Source organism: Piliocolobus tephrosceles, chromosome 3 (assembly GCF_002776525.5).
Source record: "Piliocolobus tephrosceles isolate RC106 chromosome 3, ASM277652v3, whole genome shotgun sequence".
NCBI lineage: Eukaryota > Metazoa > Chordata > Mammalia > Primates > Cercopithecidae > Piliocolobus > Piliocolobus tephrosceles.
The window spans coordinates 12,314-32,992 of record NC_045436.1 but is presented as its reverse complement, the minus strand read 5'-3'; the positions used below and the strand labels follow the sequence as shown (position 1 = coordinate 32,992).

Here is a 20,679-nt window from a genome sequence, read left to right as displayed (position 1 = left end):
CATCAAGCTGACTTTCTGTCTACTTCTCTATCAGAAATGGAGCTTCCCCAAAGACTGCCTCAATGTCAGTTACCCAAAGGCCTTTTTTTCCATCTTGTGCTCCTAAACTTCTACGATATTAAATATTACCCTTTCTGGAAATTTTCCTGAGCTTTGATTTCTAAAATTTTACTCTCTGTTTCATTTCTTCTTTTATAGACTCTCTTTCTTTTCTCTAACCCTTTACTGTAGACATGTTGTGTGGCTTTGTTCTTGACCTTCTGATCTCTCCACATTCATTCCCCCAGAGCATGTATCCATTTTCTTGGTGTCGGCCTTCCTGTCTGATTATAACCATCAAGTAACGATGTTGGTGATGAGGATAGCTAACATCTCCTAGGCATTTTCCATGTAGGTTATAATAAACACCCTATATTCGTACCATCAAATTCTTCAACCCTAAATGATACTATTACTAACCACAATGTAAGAGATGAGAAAACTGAGATTTTCATCAAAACCCTGGAAAGCCAACGTGAAGAGCCCCTGTGTGTCTCCTTTCCTAATGCCTCCGGGCATCACGGCATGTGGATTGCCGTGGAGTGGGGATTAGGAAGCGCAGCATTGTGAAAACACCGGAAAATACGTTATGATAGCGGGTAAAGATGCTCATCTCTGCACAGTGACGGTTTTGTTTCTGAGTCAGGTTTGAGATGGGCCAGTCCTGAGTCGATGGTGCCACCAGGGATCACAAGTTTAATAAGATCTTCGTGGATGCTTGGAACCCAACTGGTCTCTGTTTTGTTTTGTTTTTTGAGACAGAGTCTCTCTCTGTCGCCCAGGCTGGAGTGCAGTGGCCGGATCTCAGCTCACTGCAAGCTCCGCCTCCCGGGTTCACGCCATTCTCCTGCCTCAGCCTCCCGAGCAGCTGGGACTACAGGCGCCCGCCACCTCACCCGGCTAGTTTTTTGTATTTTTTTTTAGTAGAGACGGGGTTTCACAGTGTTAGCCAGGATGGTCTCGATCTCCTGACCTCGTGATCCGCCCGTCTCGGCCTCCCAAAGTGCTGGGATTACAGGCTTGAGCTCCCGCGCCCGGCCCTCTGTTTTCTACTTTAGGGCAAGAGCCACAGCTTGAGTGGGGTGGTTTTGGTGTCACACACGCGATTAATAATACCCACCGCTGCAAAGGAATCACCGTGGACGACGCCTCGTTTCATCCCATGCTCTTGCGATCGATCCCTCTCACCTGTTTACTGATTTCATTCAAATTCTTCAGCGACCACAGGACCCCGATGTGCCCACTCCATTTCCCATCACTCTGCTTTACAGGCCTGGCCTGCTCGCTGCTCCTCACACCAGCGCTGCACGGCTCCCTCCACGCCTTCGCCCAGTTTCCTCCATCAGACAGGACTCGCTTCGTCCATCTCCGTCAGGCAAAAGCCTGCCCAGCGTTCAAGACCCTCCTCAGATGCCGCCTCCACGATTAGGCTTCTCCTGACCCCTGGGCCTGTAACACGCGCCACCATAACTCTCCACCTCAGCCCACATTCCCACAGCACTCGCGTCGTCCGTGGCCCGCAAGGTGGCGCTTAACTCTATTTTAGGGTATTTCCTGCTTGTTTCCTGCACACACCGTCGCGCTACGCACAGCCCCGAGTGACGCGCGCACGAATGGCCCGCGCTTTCAGCCGCCCCGCTGCCGGACAGCGAGGGCAGCCGAAGCCACTTCCCGCCCCCGCGGAGACCGCCGCCAGCCCGCCAGCCCGCCAGCCCGCCAGCCCGCCAGCCCGCAGCGCCTCGGGCGCGCTTTCCTCCCCTCGGGAGGCGCGAATCCTCAGGGGCTCCTCGAGAGGGCGCCAGGGAGCAGCTGCGCGCGGACACCTTTCGGCCCTCTGCGGCCGCCGTAGAATCCCCCCCCCCCCCCCCCCCCCGCAGAAAGCCGGAAGTGGGACTCTCAGCCATTCACCGTTCGGGTGAAGACGGAGGCGGGTTCTGGAGAGACGTACGCTGTCAGGCAGTGTTTACTTCGCCTCCACTTGTATTCTTCCCCGCCCAGGTGCTGCTCCGGGTGGCAAACTCATCCTGAGCCGGTTTCAGCCTCTCCGCGCAGAAGTCTCCCGGAGTCATGGCCGAGTACTCCTATGTGAAGTCTACCAAGCTCGTGCTCAAGGGAACCAAGGCGAAGAGGTGGGTCCTGCAGCTCGGGCGGGGGCCTCCTCCGCCCTTTTCGGACGCACTCCAGCCTCGCGAGTCCGGTGGAAGCCGTGGCGCGGAGGGCCGGCTTTGTAGCCTTCCAGGCTTCGCCCTGGCCCCTGTCCGGGCTGGACGGAGGCCGGGCCGCGGTTCCCGGCCCCTGTGCAAAGAGGGGCAGCCTCCCGCGCGGACGGCCCTGGAAACAGGGTAGACGGCGGGTGACCCGTGGCCCCTACCCACGAGTCTGGGTCCCCTGAGGCATCTCTCCAGACCTCTGCCTGGTGGGTCTGCATTAGTCTGCTCTCGTAGTTCGTGATAATAACTTCCTTTATTAGGGATTATTATTTTCTCCATTGTCTCTTTTCTTCCTAGACAAGTTCTTGATTAGTTTTTTCTAACCTAATATGTAGAGTGAAACGAGGATGAATCACACAGTGGTTGAGGTGTATATGGGCTTTGATAGGGATATGGGCTCGAACCTGCACTCTGTCGTTTACTAATTTTGTAGTTTGTGGCAAATTGGTTAATATGTCTGAACTTCCATTTACTCATTAAAAGATCAAATATTTTTGAACCTCCGTTTACACATTTATACTTTCGATTGTTTATACTTTTAGAAGACTGTGAGGTTTAAATGAGAGAACATATATACAGTAAACAAATTGAGCCAAATGTGAGGAGGTCGTAGTAGTAATTTATTAGCTTTTTAGGGAAAAATACCTGTGCCCTCATATCCCCGCTTCTTTTTTAACTGGCAAATTTGCCCGAGGTTGACTGTACATGCAAATGTTGAGCATTTCTCCCTGGTCTCTGTGATAAACAGAGGTTTTGACATTTTTAGGCGAAATGGAAAGAAGGTATCAAGGAGTGAGTTGAAGCCACTGCCCTTGAGAACCCTGTCTAGGAGTCTGGCCTCATGAAGATGCCAGAATAAATGGCAGGCTTATCCGGAATGAATGTGAGATTTTTACTCTGTGAATTTCCTGGGAGGAGATAAGAGGTATTTTCTGAAAACTTTATGATGAAAATGCAGACAAAAGTGTCTTAAGATTATCGTAATAATCATAATTAATGCTTATGTAGCACTTCCAGTGCACCAAGAAATTGTAGGCACTTTGCACATTAACTTTTTTCAAATCGCCCTTGTTTTTTTCTTTTTTTATTGAGATGTAATTCATAATTATAAAATTCACCCTTTTGTACAGTCAGTGGTTTTTAGTATATATTCGAGAGGTTCACCACTGTCTAGTTGCTCAGCATTTTCGTCATCCCAGAAGGAAACCTCCTCCTGCCCGTTAAAGCAGTCACATCCCATCCTCCCCTTCTCCTAGTCCTCAGCAACCTCTAATCTGCTGACTATGTGAAATTGCCTATTCTGAATATTTCCTAAGAAAGAAATCATGCAACATGTGGCCTTTTGTATCTGGCTTCTTTCACTTATAACATTCTTGAGGTTCATCATTGTTGTAGCACTTATTCCTTTTTATGACTGTGTAGTATTCCATTGTGTGGATGTAACACAGTTTGTTCATCCATTCATCAGTTGATGAACATTTGGGTTGTTCCCAGTTTTTGGCTGTTGTGACTAAGTTAGTGTGAATATTCTTATTTAAATATTTTTGGGAGTGTATGTTTTCATTTCCCTTGGGTATGCATACTTAGGAGTAAAATTGCTGGGTCATATGGTAACTAACTTTTTGAGGAACCCTAAACTGTTTTCTGCGGGTGCTGCACCATTTTACATTTGCACCAGCAATGTGTGAAGTTACGTATTACCTCTTAATCCTCACAGTAACCTTAAGAGTTAAAGTGATTATCCTAATTTTGTAAGTGGGGAAACTGACTCACAGAGAGATTCAGTACCTTTTCCAAAAATCACCGAGCTAAGAAGTTACAGAATCAGGATTTAAAATCTGGCCGTGTGGCTCTGCAATCTGCTTTGAACTCTTACGTAATATGTATAAAGCCTGAAGCAACCTCTCAGTACTGTATTTAAGAGGGCATAGCAATGTAAGTCATCCTAAATCAGTAATTTATAAATGAAACAGCTTAGAAGACTTCCAGGTTTCAAGCTTATATTTATTTATCATACAAATCAATATACCTAAACTCATCTATGTAAATTATGTCCGATAGTAAGAAGAAAAAGAGCAAAGATAAGAAGAGAAAAAGAGAAGAAGATGAAGAAACCCAGCTTGATATTGTTGGTGAGTCAGTTTTCAGTACTCTATCCTGAAAAAAGTTAACATTTCTTGAGATCTCATTGAAAATATTTTCCTAGTTAGAAATTTATGACATATTTATATTTGTCTTAAAGTGCTTAAATGTTACCTACAGTTGTAAATTCCATTTATTCTTTAGCACAGTAGATGGTACTGATGCCTTTACTTCATTATCATAACAAAGCACAGGAGAGAATTATAACTCTCTGACTTAGTAGGCACCATTAGACTGCTTAATAGTTGGAGATTCTGATGCATAATTTTAAAGGCCTAATGTAAATGTTTTTCAACCAAATAATATTTTACAAGTTATTTTCTTTGAACATGTATACATTTTAATTGTAGAAGTCAGTTGTCTCTTAAAGGAAGTATCTTCACAGGAAAAAAATCATTATTTTGTGAACTCTGAAATTAATGAAAATTTTAAATACAACTTCAGGGTAGCCTGTAAATGATGCTAGAAATAAACTGACCCAAACACACTTAACCAGCTTGTTTTCCATTTAGTTCTTTCCATACTTTTTTTTTCTCTTTTAAATCTTGGCAAGTTGCATTTTGAATCTTCATAAATTACGGTAACTTAAAAATTTATAAAAATATGAAATGGTATAAAGCCAATGTTCTGGAAGAATCATTGCTTTTGAAATGGCGAATCAACAATTCTAAAATTAGGGTAAATGTCTAGGGTAGATATGTAGATGTGGAATTGCTGTGTCAAAGGATAGGTGAATGTTTAACTATGTAAGAAACTGCCCAAAATTTTCTAAAGTGGTTGTGCCATTTTACCCTCCTACCAAGAATGAATTAGTGCTCCAGTTACATCCTTGCCAAGAGTTGATGGTGTTATCAGTCTTTTCTCCCAGTCTGAGTTTTACCTTTTCGGTTTCTTAATGGTGGTTTTTGGATGAGCAGAAGCTTTTTTTTTTTTTTTTTTTTTTGGAGACGGGGTCTCACTCTGTCGCCCAGGCTGGAGTGCAGTGGCGCGATCTCGGCTCACTGCAAGCTCCGCCTCCCAGGTTCACGCCATTCTCCTGCCTCAGCCTCCCGAGTAGTTGGGACTACAGGCCCCCGCCACCACACCTGGGTAATTTTTTGTATTTTTGGTAGAGACTAGGTTTCACCATGTTAGCCAGGATGGTCAGAAGCTTTTAATTTTTATAAAGCTCAGTTTATATTTTTTCCTTTTATGGTTACTGCCTTATCTCTTTGATCTAAGAGATCTTTGCTTACCCCAAAGTCAGGAAAATATTCTGCATTTTCTTTTAGAAGAATGATAGTTTTAGTTTTTACATTAAATCTGTCATTCATCTCAAATAAATTTTGGCATGGTGTGAGTTCGGTTTCAAGATTTACTTTTTTTTTTTTTTAACATCTTGATAGCCAGTTGTTCCAGCACCACTGTTGTTTCCTTTTTCCGTTAATCCACTTTGGTATCTTCATAAAAAATCGATTAACTTTCTATGTATTGGTCTATTTCTGGACTCTGTTCTGTTGATACGTTTGTCTGTTTTTCTGTTGATATATTTCTCTTTATTGCTATAATTTCATGAAGTCTTGAGATCTGATGGTGTGAGTCCTCCAACTTTGTACTTATTAACTATTAATTTCTACAGTGAAACCTGTTGGATTTTCTCGGAGAATTGTATTGAGTCCAGATCATTTGGGGGAGAAACAACATCTTTTTTCTTTTTTTTTTTTTTTTGAGACGGAGTCTCACTGTGTCGCCCGGGCTGGAGTACAGTGGCCGGATCTCAGCTCACTGCAAGCTCCGCCTCCCGGGTTCCCGCCATTCTCCTGCCTCAGCCTCCCGAGTAGCTGGGACTACAGGCGCCGCCACCTCGCCCGGCTAGTTTTTTTTTTTTTTTTTGTATTTTTTAGTAGAGATGGGGTTTCACAGTGTTAGCCAGGATGGTCTCGATCTCCTGACCTCGTGATCCTCCCGTCTCGGCCTCCCAAAGTGCTGGGATTACAGGCTTGAGCCACCGCGCCCGGCCGAGAAGCAACATCTTAATATTGGGCCTCAATATTTCATAATTTTCAATGTAGCAGTCTTGCATGCCTGTTTAAAAATTTATTCTTAAGTATTTTATAATTTTACACTACTGTCAATAGAACTTTTGAGTTTGATTTTCCAATTGTTTGCTGTCAGTATGTAGATATACAATTGATTTTTGTGTAGTGACTTTGTAATCTGGTAAGTCTGTTTCACTTATTACTTCTAGAGGTTTGTTTATATAGAAAACTAAGAAATTTGCAATGTTTCCTGTGACTATCGTTTTACCTCTTTCTTTCTAATCCTTATGTCTTGTCTTTCTTTTTACTGGTTTCTTATACTGTCCAGGACTTCCATAGTGTTGAACAGAAGTCATGAGATTGGGCATAATTGCGTTGTTCCCAAGCTTAGGCAGAAAGCTTTCAGTAGTCCACCATGTGGTGTGATGTCTGTAGGATCTGCAGAGAAAACCTTTATCAAAATGAGGACATTCTTTTTAAACTTTGATTCTTGGGAGTTTTTATCATAACGGTGTTTAATGCTGTCAAATGCCTCTTTCTGTATCTGTTGAGATGATTATACAGCTTTCTTCTTTCTGCCAATGAATTACATTGGTTTCGTTTTCAACTTTTAAACTAACTTTACATCCCTGGGGTAAACCCCACATGGTTGTGGTGCCTTGTCCTTCGGGATTTTGCTAGATATGATTTTTTTTTTAACTTTCTATATTGGTGTTGATGGGAGATATTGGACTTCTGTTTCCTTTTCTTGTAATGTCTTTATTTGATTTTGGTGTCAAGGTGATATTGGGTGTCATAAAATGAGATGGGAAGTGCTCTCTCCTTCCCTGTTTTTGGAAATACCTATGTAAGATGGGTATGATTTCTTCTTTCCATGTTTGATAGAATTCACCAGTGAAGTCGTCTGAACCTAGAGGGTTTTATTTGGTTTGGTTTTAGTTTTTTGTGGGAAAATTTAAAAATTTTAAGAGATATTTTCAGATTTTTCTGTTGTGTCAGTTTTGGTAATTTGTGTCTTTTAAGAAAATTTCATTTCATCTAAGTTGTTGGATTTATTGGCAGAAAATTGTTCAGAATAGTCCTTTAATATCCTTTTAATGTCTGTAGAATCTAATCTGTATTGCAGTCTCTTCATATTGGTAATTTATGTTTTTGCTATTTTTTCCTGGATCAGTCAGTCTAGCTGCAAGTTTATCAATTTGTTTATCTTTATAAGATCATTTATTTTAGATCATTAATGATCTTTCAGTACAAGGGTATTCAGTCTTTTGGCTTCTCTGGGCCACAATGGAGGAAGAAGAATTGTCTTGGACCACACATAAAACACACTAACGATAAGCTGATGAGCCAAAAAAAAAAAAAAAAAAAGACAAAGAAATCTCATAATGTTTCAAGAAAGTTTATGAATTTGTGTTGGGCTGCTTTCAGAGCTGGCCTGGGCCACATGCAGCCCTCAGGTTGGACAAATTTGTTTCTGTATTACTTATTTTCTCTTTTTTTCATTTTCTATTTCATTTATTTTCAATCTTTTTTTTTTCCTCCATTTAACTTATTTTCAGTTTACTTTGCTCTTGTTTTATAGCTTCTTAAGAAGGGAGTTAGAGCTCTTCATTCCACCTTAGTTTTAGTTATAGTCAACACATTTTGTTTTCATTTTCATTCCATTCAAAATATTATCTAGTTTTCCTTGTGATTTTTCTTTTCATGGACTGATGAGTTATTTAAAAGTGTATTGTTTTTAATTTCTACTACATGGAGATATTATAGATATGTTATTGTTGCTGATTTCTAATTCATAGTATGGTTGGAGAACATACTTTCTTAGTAAATTTCCATGTGCACTTGAAAAGAATGTATTCTGCAGATGGTGGTTCAGGGTTTTTTTTGTTTTGTTTTGTTTTATTTTTTGGAGATGGTGTCTCACTCTGTTGCCCAGCGGTCTGGAGTGCCTATAGGCACTTGCCACCAGGCCCGGCTAATTCTTTTTATATTTTTAATAGAGACGGGGTTTCACCACATTGGCCAAGCTGGTCTCAAACTCCTGATCTCAGGTGATCCGCCTGCCTCGGCCTCCCAAAGTTGTAGGATTACAGGCGTGAGCCACGGTGCCTGGCCGGTTCAATGTTCTTTAGATGTCAGTTATCCCATGACTAGCCACATCTTCTGTGTCCTTATTGACTTTTTACTAATCCTACAATGTATTGAAAGTTATGTTAAAATCTCCAACTATAATTCTAGATCTGCCTACTTGAGCAGTTTTTGCTTAAAGTATTTTGAAGCTCTCATGTCTACACATTTAGAATTAAGTCTTCCTTATAAATTCAGTCTTTCATTTTCATAATATTTTAACCTTTATTTCTATTAAATGTCTTGATGCCTAGTTAAATTATTTGCCCACCCTTTTGCTTCTGTCAAGCCTGGGACTTTGTTTGTACTTATTTATTAGGGTTTTGCATGTAGACTTAGACTGTGACTCTTACTCTAGGAAAGGTCCATCCTCCTGGGCCTCAACAACATGTGCTTTGTATACTTGGTGAGTTCTCTCCACTCTGCTGTGTCTCAAATTTGTGTGATCTCTGGCGTCTCCCGTCAGCCCTCAGCAGTGCCAGCCGCTCTGCAGAGGCCTTGTGGAGCCTGCCTTCTGCATGCGCTCCCCCCAGCCCTTGGCCACAGACGTGCAGAGAACTTTTGCATACTCTTTTGAGGCCTCACCTCTGTGTAGTTCCCTCTTCTCCAGTACCTTATTCCATAAACTCCCAACGTTTTAGCACTGCAAGATTCTCAGCTCAGTGACACTGCCTCGTTCTTAGAGGTCTCTACCTCTCCGTGTGGTCAAGAAACTGCTATTGGGCAGAAAACAGAAGTGTGTGTGAGATTTGCCTCCTGTGTTTTCCTGTTCTCAGATATCACAGTCCTGTTGTGCCTGTATTCCAATCCCCGAAAACAGTTTTCTCAAATATTCTATCCAGTTTCAGTCTTCTCGTTGGTCGTGGTGGGAGGGCAAGTCCATCTTGGCTGGAAGAGGAAGTCCTTCTGTGTCTTTTTCTCTTTGTCCTTCCACCTTCTTTTGCATTGTGGATTTTCTAAACTTACCATATAAGTAAGCATGTGCCTATTTGTGAAGGGAAAGAAAACCTGTTAATTTTTTAAAGTTGTTCTGTTGGTTCCTCACAAGGATCTGAAGGAATTAGTAAATAGGATGAAAGAAATTCTGCCTTTCACATGGAGAAAACCAAGTGTGACATTAATAAAAACACGCATGCCTGTATCTGTAAGCAAAGTTTCACTGAGCTCTGCTAGATTAAGAAGCAACTGGACTTATAACGTCGTAGTTTGCAAAACACATATATTTTATTTACCCAGGAACTAAAGCTAAGTAAGCTATGGGTTAATAGAAGGTCTGTGAAGGGTACTTAGACTATAGTGAGATTGAGGAAGAAAATTCCATTTCCAAATCTAAGATATATCATTCCTTTATGCCAAGCACATAATGAAGGTAGAGATTTAAGGGGGCCCTTGGCACAGAGGCCCTGAGTTAGTCAGAAGGTGAGGGGAGCTGTCACACGGCCTTGATGCTGGAGTGAGGGGTGCCCTGGTCATGTCTCATCAGCCATGACACTGGTGCATCGAGCCTTTGTTTTTTTTTTCTTTTTTTTTTTTTTTTTTTTTTTTTTTTTGAGACAGGCTCTTGCTTTGTTGCTCAGGCTGGAGTGCAGTGACGTGATCATGGCTCAGTGCACCCTCGACCTCACGGGCTCACGCAGTCCTCTCACCTCAGACTTCTGAGTAGCTGGGACCACAGGCTTGTACCACCACAATCGTTAATTTCTTAATTTTTTTGTAGAGATGGGGGTCTCCTTTTGTTGCCTAGGCTGATATTGAACTCCTGGGCTTAAGTGATTCTTCTGCTTCCGCCTCTCAAAGTGCTGGGATTACAGGCATGCCAGACATGTAAACATCCTAAACCATGTGAAAACATGCGAACAGCTTTGTTACGCATTGTGAGACAACACAGCAGGGGTGTTTGACCGTCTGCCTAAGGTTTAAAAGGAAATAACTTTAAGCCTGTGTCTAAATAGCAAGTAATGTTTTAGCGCGGATGCTCAGACTCAGCTTAGGCGTCTGCAGCGTGGACACAGCTTGAGCTGTGACCTGACGTAGAGACAGGCAACTTCCCTGCCCACTGTTCTTAGGGTCCACTGCTCTCTCACAGCTGGAATCCCCAGAGTGGCACTGATGAGTGTTATGTTCTGTTACTTTAGTTGTTAAACGTACAGGCATACTTCTGAGGGTCGAATGTAGGCCACTTGCAGAAAATAGGCAGAATAGCTCACATTTAATTTTTGATGATACTATGTTTAGCTTTCTTATTCTTTGAAATCCCATTGAGAAAAAATACTGGCATCTGCTCAAAGTAATTTCTTTTTCAGTTCACAATATTGTAAGTAATGTTACGTATCATTTCCCTACTTGGACAGAGTGTGAAAATTTTGAGGAGCTTGTCTGCCAGAAATTTCTTCTTCATTTGCAAAACATTAATGAGATACTATATTTAAATGATTTTATTTAGTATTAAGTGTAGTTGATCAACATGGCATAGAACATACAAAATAAATAAAATGAATTTAAAATCATTATTACATTTATAAGAAAGACTTGCCAATCATAACACTGTTCATAATGAGTCTGAATAAAGCGTTATTTCTTTTATTGAAAACAATTGTAGCTATAAGACAACTCAGGCATCTAAATTGCTGCTAGTTTTACTGCTTTCTAATCATCTTTGGCTGAAATTTTAATTTTGATTTTCTCCATTGGTTTTGTATGTGTGTGGAGGTAAAATATACAGAATATAGGATTTGCCGGTTTTTCTATTTTTAAGTATACACTTCAGTGGCATTTAAATACATGCACCGTTTTACCTTCCCAGCAGCATTGCATCGGGTTTCTGTTTCTGCACATCCTGCCCAACATTTGTTTTTCTGGTTTTCTTGGTTTTTGTTTTTGTTTTTGTTTTGATACTAGTGATTCTCATGGGTGTGAAGTGGTATTGTATTGTGGTTTCGATTTACATTTCCCTGGTGACTGTCGATGCTGATCATCTTTTCAAGTGCTCATTGGCCATTTGTACATCACGTTTGGAGCAATGTCTGTGTACATCCTTTGCCCAGTTTTGAATTGTGATGTTTGTCTTTTTGAAGCTCTCTATATAGTCTGGATATTAATTCCTTATAACATATGCAGTTTACAAATGTTTTCTCCATTTTCTGGGTTGCCTTTTACTCTGTTGACAGTGGTTCTTGATGCACGAAAGGTTTTAATTCTGATGAAGTCCAGTTTGTCTGTGTTTTCTTTTGTTCCTGTGCCTTTGATGTTCTATGCAAGAAATAATTGCCAAATTCATGGTCATGAAGCTTTTCCCATTTTCTTCTAAAAGGTTTCTAACTTCAGCTCTTATATTTAGGTCTTTGGTCTATTTTAAGTGACTTTTTGTATTTGGTGTTAGGTAAGGGTCCAACTTCATTTTAGGTAAAATTTTATGTATTTTAAAATTTATTATGAAAAGCATGAAATGTTTAGTTGAATAGAAAATTTTGTGCAGTGGAATTTACTGAATCTTTAAAACCTTTTTATTATGGAAATATCCAAACTAATCCATACATAGAAGAATATGAGTCCCCCATGTGCCCAGGGCCCAGGATTGTCAGTATTTTGCCAATCTCATTTCATTTACACACATACCCACACACACATTTTTTCCTAGAAATTTTAAGTAAAATCACAGATGAATGTCATTTTACCCATAAGTATGTAAATGTGCATTTCTTAACATGGTATGTCTTTCTCTCATCATCTGTTTTGTTCTTTTATACATTATACTATGTCATTATCAGACCATGTAAAATGAACGAGAATTCCTTAATATGTCATATCCAGTTAATGATTGACTTATTTCTGCTCTAGCTAAAGTACAATTTAGGAGGGGATTTGAGGATATTTTTTAACATTAAAATATAAACTTTTATAACAACTGCTTAACTAATTGTTCCTAGGGTCTAACATTTCTGTTGGCAAATTGGAAATTAGTATATATAGACATAGATTCTGCTCATTTTGCTTTCAATCTAAAATCATAGTTAAGATTACTGGCCAGGTGCAGTAATCACAGCACTTTGGGAGGCCGAGGCAGGTGGATCACGAGGTCAGGAGTTCAAGACCAGCCTGGCCGAGATGGGGAAACCCCGTCTCTACTAAAAATACAAAAAAATTATCCAGGCGTGGTGGCGGGTACCTGTAGCCCCAGCTACTCGGGAAGGTGAAGCAGAGAATTGTTTGAACCTGGGAGGCGGAAGTCGCAGTGAGCCGAGATTGTGCCACTGCACTCCAGCCTGGGCAACAGAGCAAGACTCCGTCTCAAAAAAAAAAAAAAAAAAAAAAAAAGATTACTATGCTAGAAAGTCTTCCTGTAGGGGCATTTCTAAGAAATGTTATGAGGGGCATTGCCTCTGGAAAGCAGGCATGAATAGATGGCTGGGGTCTATCATGAGAGAGACCGTTCTCTATGTGTCACTTTGTACCTTCACATGTTGCCTTTTGTTTTGGTCTTTTTTTGAGACAGGACCTTGCTCTGTCACTCAAGCTAGAGTGCAGTGGCGAGATCATAGCTCACTATAACCTTGAACTCCTGGGCTCAAGTGATCCTCTTTTCCCAGCTCCCCGAGTAGCTGAGATTACAAGCATGCACCCCCATGCCTGAGTGTATGTTGCTATTTTGTATTTTAAAAACCTATTCCTGACTGTACTGGTAGTCACATGAATCTGTGCACATACATGCAAACAAGTACATGTAAAACTGGTGAAATCTGAATAAGGTTCATGGATTATACCAATGTCAGTTTCCTGATTCTGACAGTGTATGATATTTATGCAAGATGTCATCATTGAGACAAAGTGAGTAAGGGATATGTGAGATCTTTGTATTATTTCTTACAACTGCAAAATAAAAGTTTTTAAAACTAAGTTATAATAACACAAAAAGAACTCTGTGTCAAAACTAAGATACAAAGTTTAAATATTGATTTTATTTTTTAGGAATCTGGTGGACAGTAACAAACTTTGGTGAAATTTCAGGAACCATAGCCATTGAAATGGATAAGGGAACCTATATACACGCACTCGACAATGGTCTTTTTACCCTGGGAGCTCCACACAAAGAAGGTTTGTGTCTGGAAGGGAAGAGGCTGCCACAAGTGTAGGTTTTAGGACATTCATTCGCTTAGGCCAAACTCTAACTAGTTTCAGACATTTTCCAAAGGAAATCTTTCCAAAATTTTCCAAATTTTCCATTGCATTTGACTCTTCCGCTTTTTTCTTCCTTAATGTTTACCAGCCATTAGCAAGTCCCTCTTTCTAATATAAGCATTTGAAAACGTTCTGTATAGTTCAGAAGAGTATCTTTGGAAATCAAAACAACAGGAATAATTAAAATAGTAAGTGTAAAGAAAAAAGAAAACCTACTTGAGTCAAAATGTTTGAATTTCTTTTTTATTCAGACCTATTGCCAAAACTAACCTGGGTGTGGGTAACAATTTGAAGTTTCCTCATTTTCTTTAGCCCGTTAGAGGAAGCACTAATGAGATACGAAGTAATTAGAAGATAAAAAGCAGTATCATTTGGTCAGCAAGGCCATCCCTTGAATAAATGAAAGCATTTAGTTTTTTAAATAAGTGTTTATTTATGACTGTATTTTAAAACATAATGAGAAGATATCTCAGAAGTTATTAAATAAGCATTATGTTAGTCTGTCCTACTCAATATGTAAAATTAGCGCTGTAGTTAAAAGAAGGTAAAATAGATCTTGATTCCAAAGATACAGTATTACAGTGACATAAGCATATCTGAATATTCTTACATTTAATTGCAAAAGAAAATAGCCACATTTTTTAAAGCAAAATGATATCTTTATAGCAAATGTCAAATTTATTTTCAAATGTTTTTTCTCCAATAGTTGATGAGGGCCCTAGTCCCCCAGAGCAGTTGACGGCTGTCAAACTATCTGATTCCAGGTGAGCTTATGTTGTAATATAATTAGTAACCAGTTATTTAAAAAATTTAATTGTATTCATTAAAAATTTTAGTGTCTGTCTTAAGCCCACAGAGTAATTTTGATATAAAAAACAAAATAGCTTTTTTGAAAGGTAGATTTTGTGATCTACTTTTAGTGGATTTCCTGTCATATATAATGCTAGGCTGAAAAAAAAATATGTAAAAAAATCAAGATTAATAATTTCACACACCAAATAAGATAGATTAAAAAAGAAATCAAGCAGTACAAAACCTGATTCACTGTTACTATGATAGTTAAACTCACTGTAGGGAAGTCCAAAGACAAACAGGACGACTAGAAAAAGGAGTATTGTTGAAACCAGCAGAGAATGTTACAGAGTCGTAATGACCAGAAGAATATTTTTACTCACTATTTTTACAGTCATTTTATAAAGTAACCTTTGTTATTCTCACCTTGTGCAAAAGTATAGAATGATTCTTTGGGTAGAAGATACTGAAAGTGAATTTGCATATTTTAGTAATTGGTTACATCAATATGATAATGATTTCTGTTATATAATCATTAACGTATAAGGAGTAAAAGTCAATTCTGGCATCCCAGGAGATTCTCGGTAAGGTAAAAGATTAGAAATCAGAATTTTAAAAAAATCACATTAAGATGATTATTTTTATACTTTCTTTGAAAGTCTGGTAAGTATGGGAAAGACAAAGATTAAAAGCAGAGGAAGAAAAAATTCAATAGTTTTAAACTGCTTTACAATTATAAACAAAAAAGGATTATAAAGAAAATTAACTGACAAATGAGGAAAATATTTGCAACAATCTTAATAGTGGGTTCTTACTCTTCATATGTATCTTGTATAGAATTCATAGCCCTGATGACCCCAGTAGAAAAACTGCAAACAATCAGATCTCAATGGAAAAATGGACAAGGGACATAACCAGATAATCTAAAAACTAAAAAGGAAAGGAAAAGAAAAACAATTGTTATTCTAGTTAAATACTAAAATGCAAATTAATAGGATACTGTTTTTTCCATATCAGGTTTTCAAGTATTTTTTTAAAGTCATAATGTTTAAAAAAAAAATCCGTGATACAAAACATACTCTTTTAATTTGAAGTAAGAATGTAAATTGAAACAGCATTTTCTGGAAAACAGTTTGATGACATAAGAACTTTATACTCTTCGATCCAGTTATTTCTAGGAATTTTTTCTGAGGATAAATCAGTTTTATGTACAGAATAGATGTAAATAGAACTATTTATAATAACAGAAAAAGTAAGTTTTAATAATTTATTATTGAACTTTATAACTAAAGAAATATAATTGAAGAATGATGAATTTGGAAAATATTTGTTATGTAATATATAAGTACAATGTTTATATTAAAAAAGCAAAATACAAAACTGTAAATTTAAAACTGCACTGTCCAATATGGCGGCAACTAGTCACATGTAGCTTTTTTTTTTTTTTAAGGCACAGAGTCTCACTCTGTCACCCAGATTGGAGTGCAGTGGTGTGATCGTAGCTCACTATAACCTCAAATTTCTGGACTCAAGCAACTCTCCTGTGTCAGCCTCTTCAGTAGCTGGTATCACATGTGCACGCCAGCATGCCCAGCTAATTTTTTTAATTTATTGTAGAGATGGGGTCTCACTGTGTTGTCCAGGCTGATCTTGAACTTCTTGCCTCAAGCAATTCTCCCATTGGCTTCCCAAAGCACAGAGATTACAGGAGTGAGTCACCACTCAGCCACATGCAGCTTTTGAACACTTGGAATGTGTCCAGCCTGAAAGTTTAGATATGTACACACCCACACACATACACATGTCCTGTTTTGATGTTCTATAATTAATTTCCTCTCAGTTTTTAACTTTTATCTATCTTATTAATGTGCAGAATTGCCCTGAAATCTGGCTATGGAAAGTATCTTGGTATCAATTCAGATGGGCTTGTTGTTGGGCGTTCAGATGCAATTGGACCAAGAGAACAATGGGAACCAGTCTTTCAAAATGTAAGTGCTGTTATTGTTTATAGAAACTTCCTGTCAGTGTAACAGAAAGTCTGTAACAATCATAATATATTTAAATAGAAAAAGTAGGATGCAATAGTATAATACATTAAATTGGAATCAATCAATAAGAACATAGAGCCTTAAAGAGATCTCAAAATATAGTGCCACAAAAATAGCATTAGTACTTTTGCCCACAATTATTTCTCTATACCCTAGTGCCTAGATATGGATCTCATTTCCGTTAAAGAACCAGTCAATTTTAGGTCTCAGAGTAGGAAAACAGAATAGTTCCTAAGATCTTCTTTGTAGCAGAAATCATGGATGCTTTCAGAAACATTAGAGGCTGTAATCAAACAGTGGAGCAAACTAAGACCAAGTTGTGACAATTTGTGCATAAAATAAATAATAATAGTTCATTGAAGTAAATTATCTCTAAAGGACTTTCAGTTCATAAGCTTCAAATAGTGTATGAAAAGATAGTTTTAATATAAAAGAAGAAAAAATATAATATTCTTAATTTTGGTAAGTAGACAGTTGTAGTATATGGATGTTTTGTTAAATCTTTGTTGGTACAGAATACATAATTTCCTTTCTCTGTGTGAGAAGTAAAGATTGAACAAAAGTATGTGAGTGCTAAACAGTCTTTAAAAAGTAGGTAACTATATAAAAAATGGTAAGGACCAGTAGGCACAAGCAAGTGGAAGATAAGCTCAGCCTTTCAGTAGCGCTTTGGTGGTATACAATCAGGAGCTGAAACTAGGAACTCAGCAGTGTTTTCTAAGATGACAAATTAAACAGACATCCCCCCAGAAAGAGGTAATCGCTTAGACTAATTTCCTCATCCCCTGGGATAAAATCTTAAGTCAGTGACTTGAAAACTATTTTGACCCAACCCATTGAGAAATGCATTTTTACATTGCAGCCCAGCACACACACATGTATAACTGAAGCAAGAGTTGTACTTAACAATGCTTACTTGTTCATGTGTTATGCAGCTTGATATGTCTTACTCTCTTTTACCCCTTCCTCTGTGTGTCTGTGTATATTCCCTTTTCTTTTTCCCCCCAATACCATTCAGGAACCACTACATTGATTTCATGACCCACTAATGTGTTGCAACCCCTTTGAGATGATCCTACTAGTTATGATGAGATACTTCTAATAAAAGCTACACCAGTAGAAAAGGCCATTATATCGTAAGGCCAGGATGATGAGCTAGATAGTTCTAATAATACAACACTTTAGGAAAGTTCATTTCATTTTATTTTTAGAAAGGACACTAAGTTTCAAAAATTTAAATGAAAGAGGGTCTTAAAACTCTATTGCAAAAAAACTCAGCTGAATAATCTGCGGCACAGGTTTAAATCGCCTTGGACCACAGCAGCGTGTTCCAGGGCTCAGCAGGCGCCATCCAGATGAGAGACCACCAGCCCTTGCAACCTTGACCAAGAAATTAAATCCATGTTATCGGCACTTTTTTAACTGGATATGATAAAAGTTATATCACATATTTTATACATTTTGTATATACATATTTATATTAAATATATACATTTTATAATCATTGTATTTGTAAATATTTTGTCTAAATGTTATGGTATTCCAAGTTTTCCAAAAGAATCAACCAAATACAAGTTATAAATAAACATTCTATTTGTTAAGAGAATCAAGCTAACCAAATTTATAACCCAGATTTAGATACACAAGAAGATCAGTTTTTAAAGTTTTGTTTAATAGAAAGCAGTGTAATACATCAAACATTAAACAACTAAAAAAGTATGTGAGTATTTATTTTCACACACAAAAGTCCCTCAGACATTGATTCTTAAATTCAAAACACCAAAGGCATTGTATATGCCTTTTCGTGTTTTCTAATTGTGAGGAAAATAAATTTTACTTAAAATGCTAATATTTGAATAAAGTGTGCATTCATAATTATGTTCTTGTCTTTAAAGTTAATTTTTCAAACTGAACTAAATCAGTTATATCACTGTAGATGTTTTAGAAAGGAAGCAATCCTACTTCATCTAATTAGAATTTAGTCCTACTAGGAAGATACACTAAGAATGTTTATTGTGGTAATACTTGAACAGTAAAATAATTGGTGATTTTGGTGTCCTTTTCTGCATGTTCATGTATTGTATTTTTCAGGTTTTCTCTAAGTTCTTTTCTGTGATTTTTAAATCAGGGAGGAAAAATTAATTCAGTCTAAACACAACGTTTCTTCTACAAGAAGTATCCTCATGACTCTCTGTTTTGTTATTTTGTTTCACTTAGGGGAAAATGGCTTTATTGGCTTCAAATAGCTGCTTTATTAGATGCAATGAAGCTGGGGACATAGAAGCAAAAAGTAAGACAGCAGGAGAAGAAGAAATGATCAAGGTAATTATGACATTTTATACAGATGACTACATTCCCACATGCAGTGTGACTGTATCTCTTTAAAATGTTAAATCATCATTTACTGTCACTTTAAAGGTTTAGTTAATAGCTTTTTATAATGTAGTGTTTCAAATGGACTCGTTTCTTATTATAAATCCCATAATTGGTGGCTGGTTTATACACTGTGATAGAGAAGTGAGTGCATCTAGGAGCTGCCTTGCCGTTATCTCCATGGATTAGTATCTTTTTTTGAGTAGTTCTACATGATCTTTTTAGGCTTTCGTTTTCTTGTTTTCGTGCTTATGTTTTAAAATCTAATTTTTAAAATAGATAATATGTACACGTGGTTCAACATTTTTAAATAAAAGTGTATGAAGACATCTGCCTGCCATACGTCTTGCTCACCTGTGTCCCAGCTCCTGTTCCTATCTCTTTCCCTTTGTTTTGTTTTTTTAAAGCCTCCTAAAATTTCTTTATGAACACATGAATATGTTTATAATTTTCAACTGTTTTACTCTAAAGGTTGCCTCCTCTATAGTCTTCTAGACTTTGATTTTTTTTCCCTTAAAATTGTATCTTGGAGAGTTTTCTACTATTAGTTTGAATGTAGAAAGTTTTCTCTTTTTCTTGCTTTTCCTTTCTTTCTCTTTTTTTGAACAGCCACATAATATTCATTTTAGGGATGTACCTTAATTTGTTTAGTCTCTTATAGATGGAAATCTAGGCTGTTTCCAGTCTTCTGCTCATATGCACAGTACTGCAGTACAAAACATTGAATATGCATCCATTTGTAGATGTGCGGGTGGACCTGAAGATAAATTTCCAGAAGCAGAATTACCAGGTCAGGGGTATATGCATTTGTATTTACGTAATGCTTGAGCTTCCGTGATGAAAATCACTCTATGAAACATAAAAAATCATAGCAGGACTTCTGGGGCTTTAGCCCTCACATTTTAAAAATATTTTTATTAATAGTCTTCTTTGCATTAGGAAAAACATGAATCACATAAAACGTGATTTTTATTTTATTTTTACAACTTGTGTGTGTCACTAAGCTGGAAATAAAAGTTCCTTTTTCCAGGCTAAATTCCCTCATCCGTAGTCAGATGCATTATCCATTGCACCAGGCACTGGCCTGTTTCCTCCCTAATCCTACTCTTTGTTTTATATCATTGTAAAAGTTACACAGACCTCTTCATATCAAGGTGAAATTCTAAATAATACTGTTAATATAACATAGATAAATCAGGTAGTTAACTGGAATTTGATGAAAACATTTAAGGCTTAATTTTTTAGACTCAGCAAAAGCCAGTGATCTTTAATGATAAACATATATGTATCTAAAGAACAACTCCCTCCTTCTTGACACACGGTTTTCTGTTCCTTGGCATTCCTTCCCGGTAGTGAGCACCCTGAACCTTGCTTTGTCTGTCTCTGTCGGGAATCACAGGTTGCATCTAGTCTGACCCAGATTTGCTCTGTGAGGCTTTGTGGGGGCCAGAGTGGAAGGCTCTAAGAGATGGAGGAAATGCCTTTTCTAAAATGCCCTTCATTCTTATAATTAGAGCATAAAAATGTATGTTACATTTTTCTCTACTACCAGTGTAATTTAAAAGCCTCTATCAAATGTCTGTACGTGCTTCATGTTAGATTTCCAGTCATATGTTTGATTTCTTTTTACAATAGTCTTGATTTCAAATAATTTCAAATCTAAAGTTCAAACAATTTCAATCTAAAATGTAGGTATTATTGTTGGAGAAGTGAAAGGTTAGTTACATTTTTTCATTGCATGTACCCGGCACATGC

General features: G+C 38.0%; 1 protein-coding gene across 1 annotated transcript in view; it reads left to right on the top strand.

Moving 5' to 3' along the window:
• The first annotated feature begins 1,917 nt into the window (after positions 1 to 1,917).
• The window catches only part of FRG1 (FSHD region gene 1), a 22,582-nt gene continuing 3,820 nt past the window's right edge, over positions 1,918 to 20,679 (top strand). Inside the window, exons 1-6 of the mRNA XM_026456053.1 lie at positions 1,918 to 2,168; positions 4,311 to 4,381; positions 13,502 to 13,627; positions 14,418 to 14,475; positions 16,377 to 16,491; positions 18,769 to 18,873. Coding sequence (XP_026311838.1) covers positions 2,107 to 2,168; positions 4,311 to 4,381; positions 13,502 to 13,627; positions 14,418 to 14,475; positions 16,377 to 16,491; positions 18,769 to 18,873 — 537 coding nt within the window. The 5' untranslated portion in view covers positions 1,918 to 2,106. The remainder of the gene's footprint in view (positions 2,169 to 4,310; positions 4,382 to 13,501; positions 13,628 to 14,417; positions 14,476 to 16,376; positions 16,492 to 18,768; positions 18,874 to 20,679) is intronic.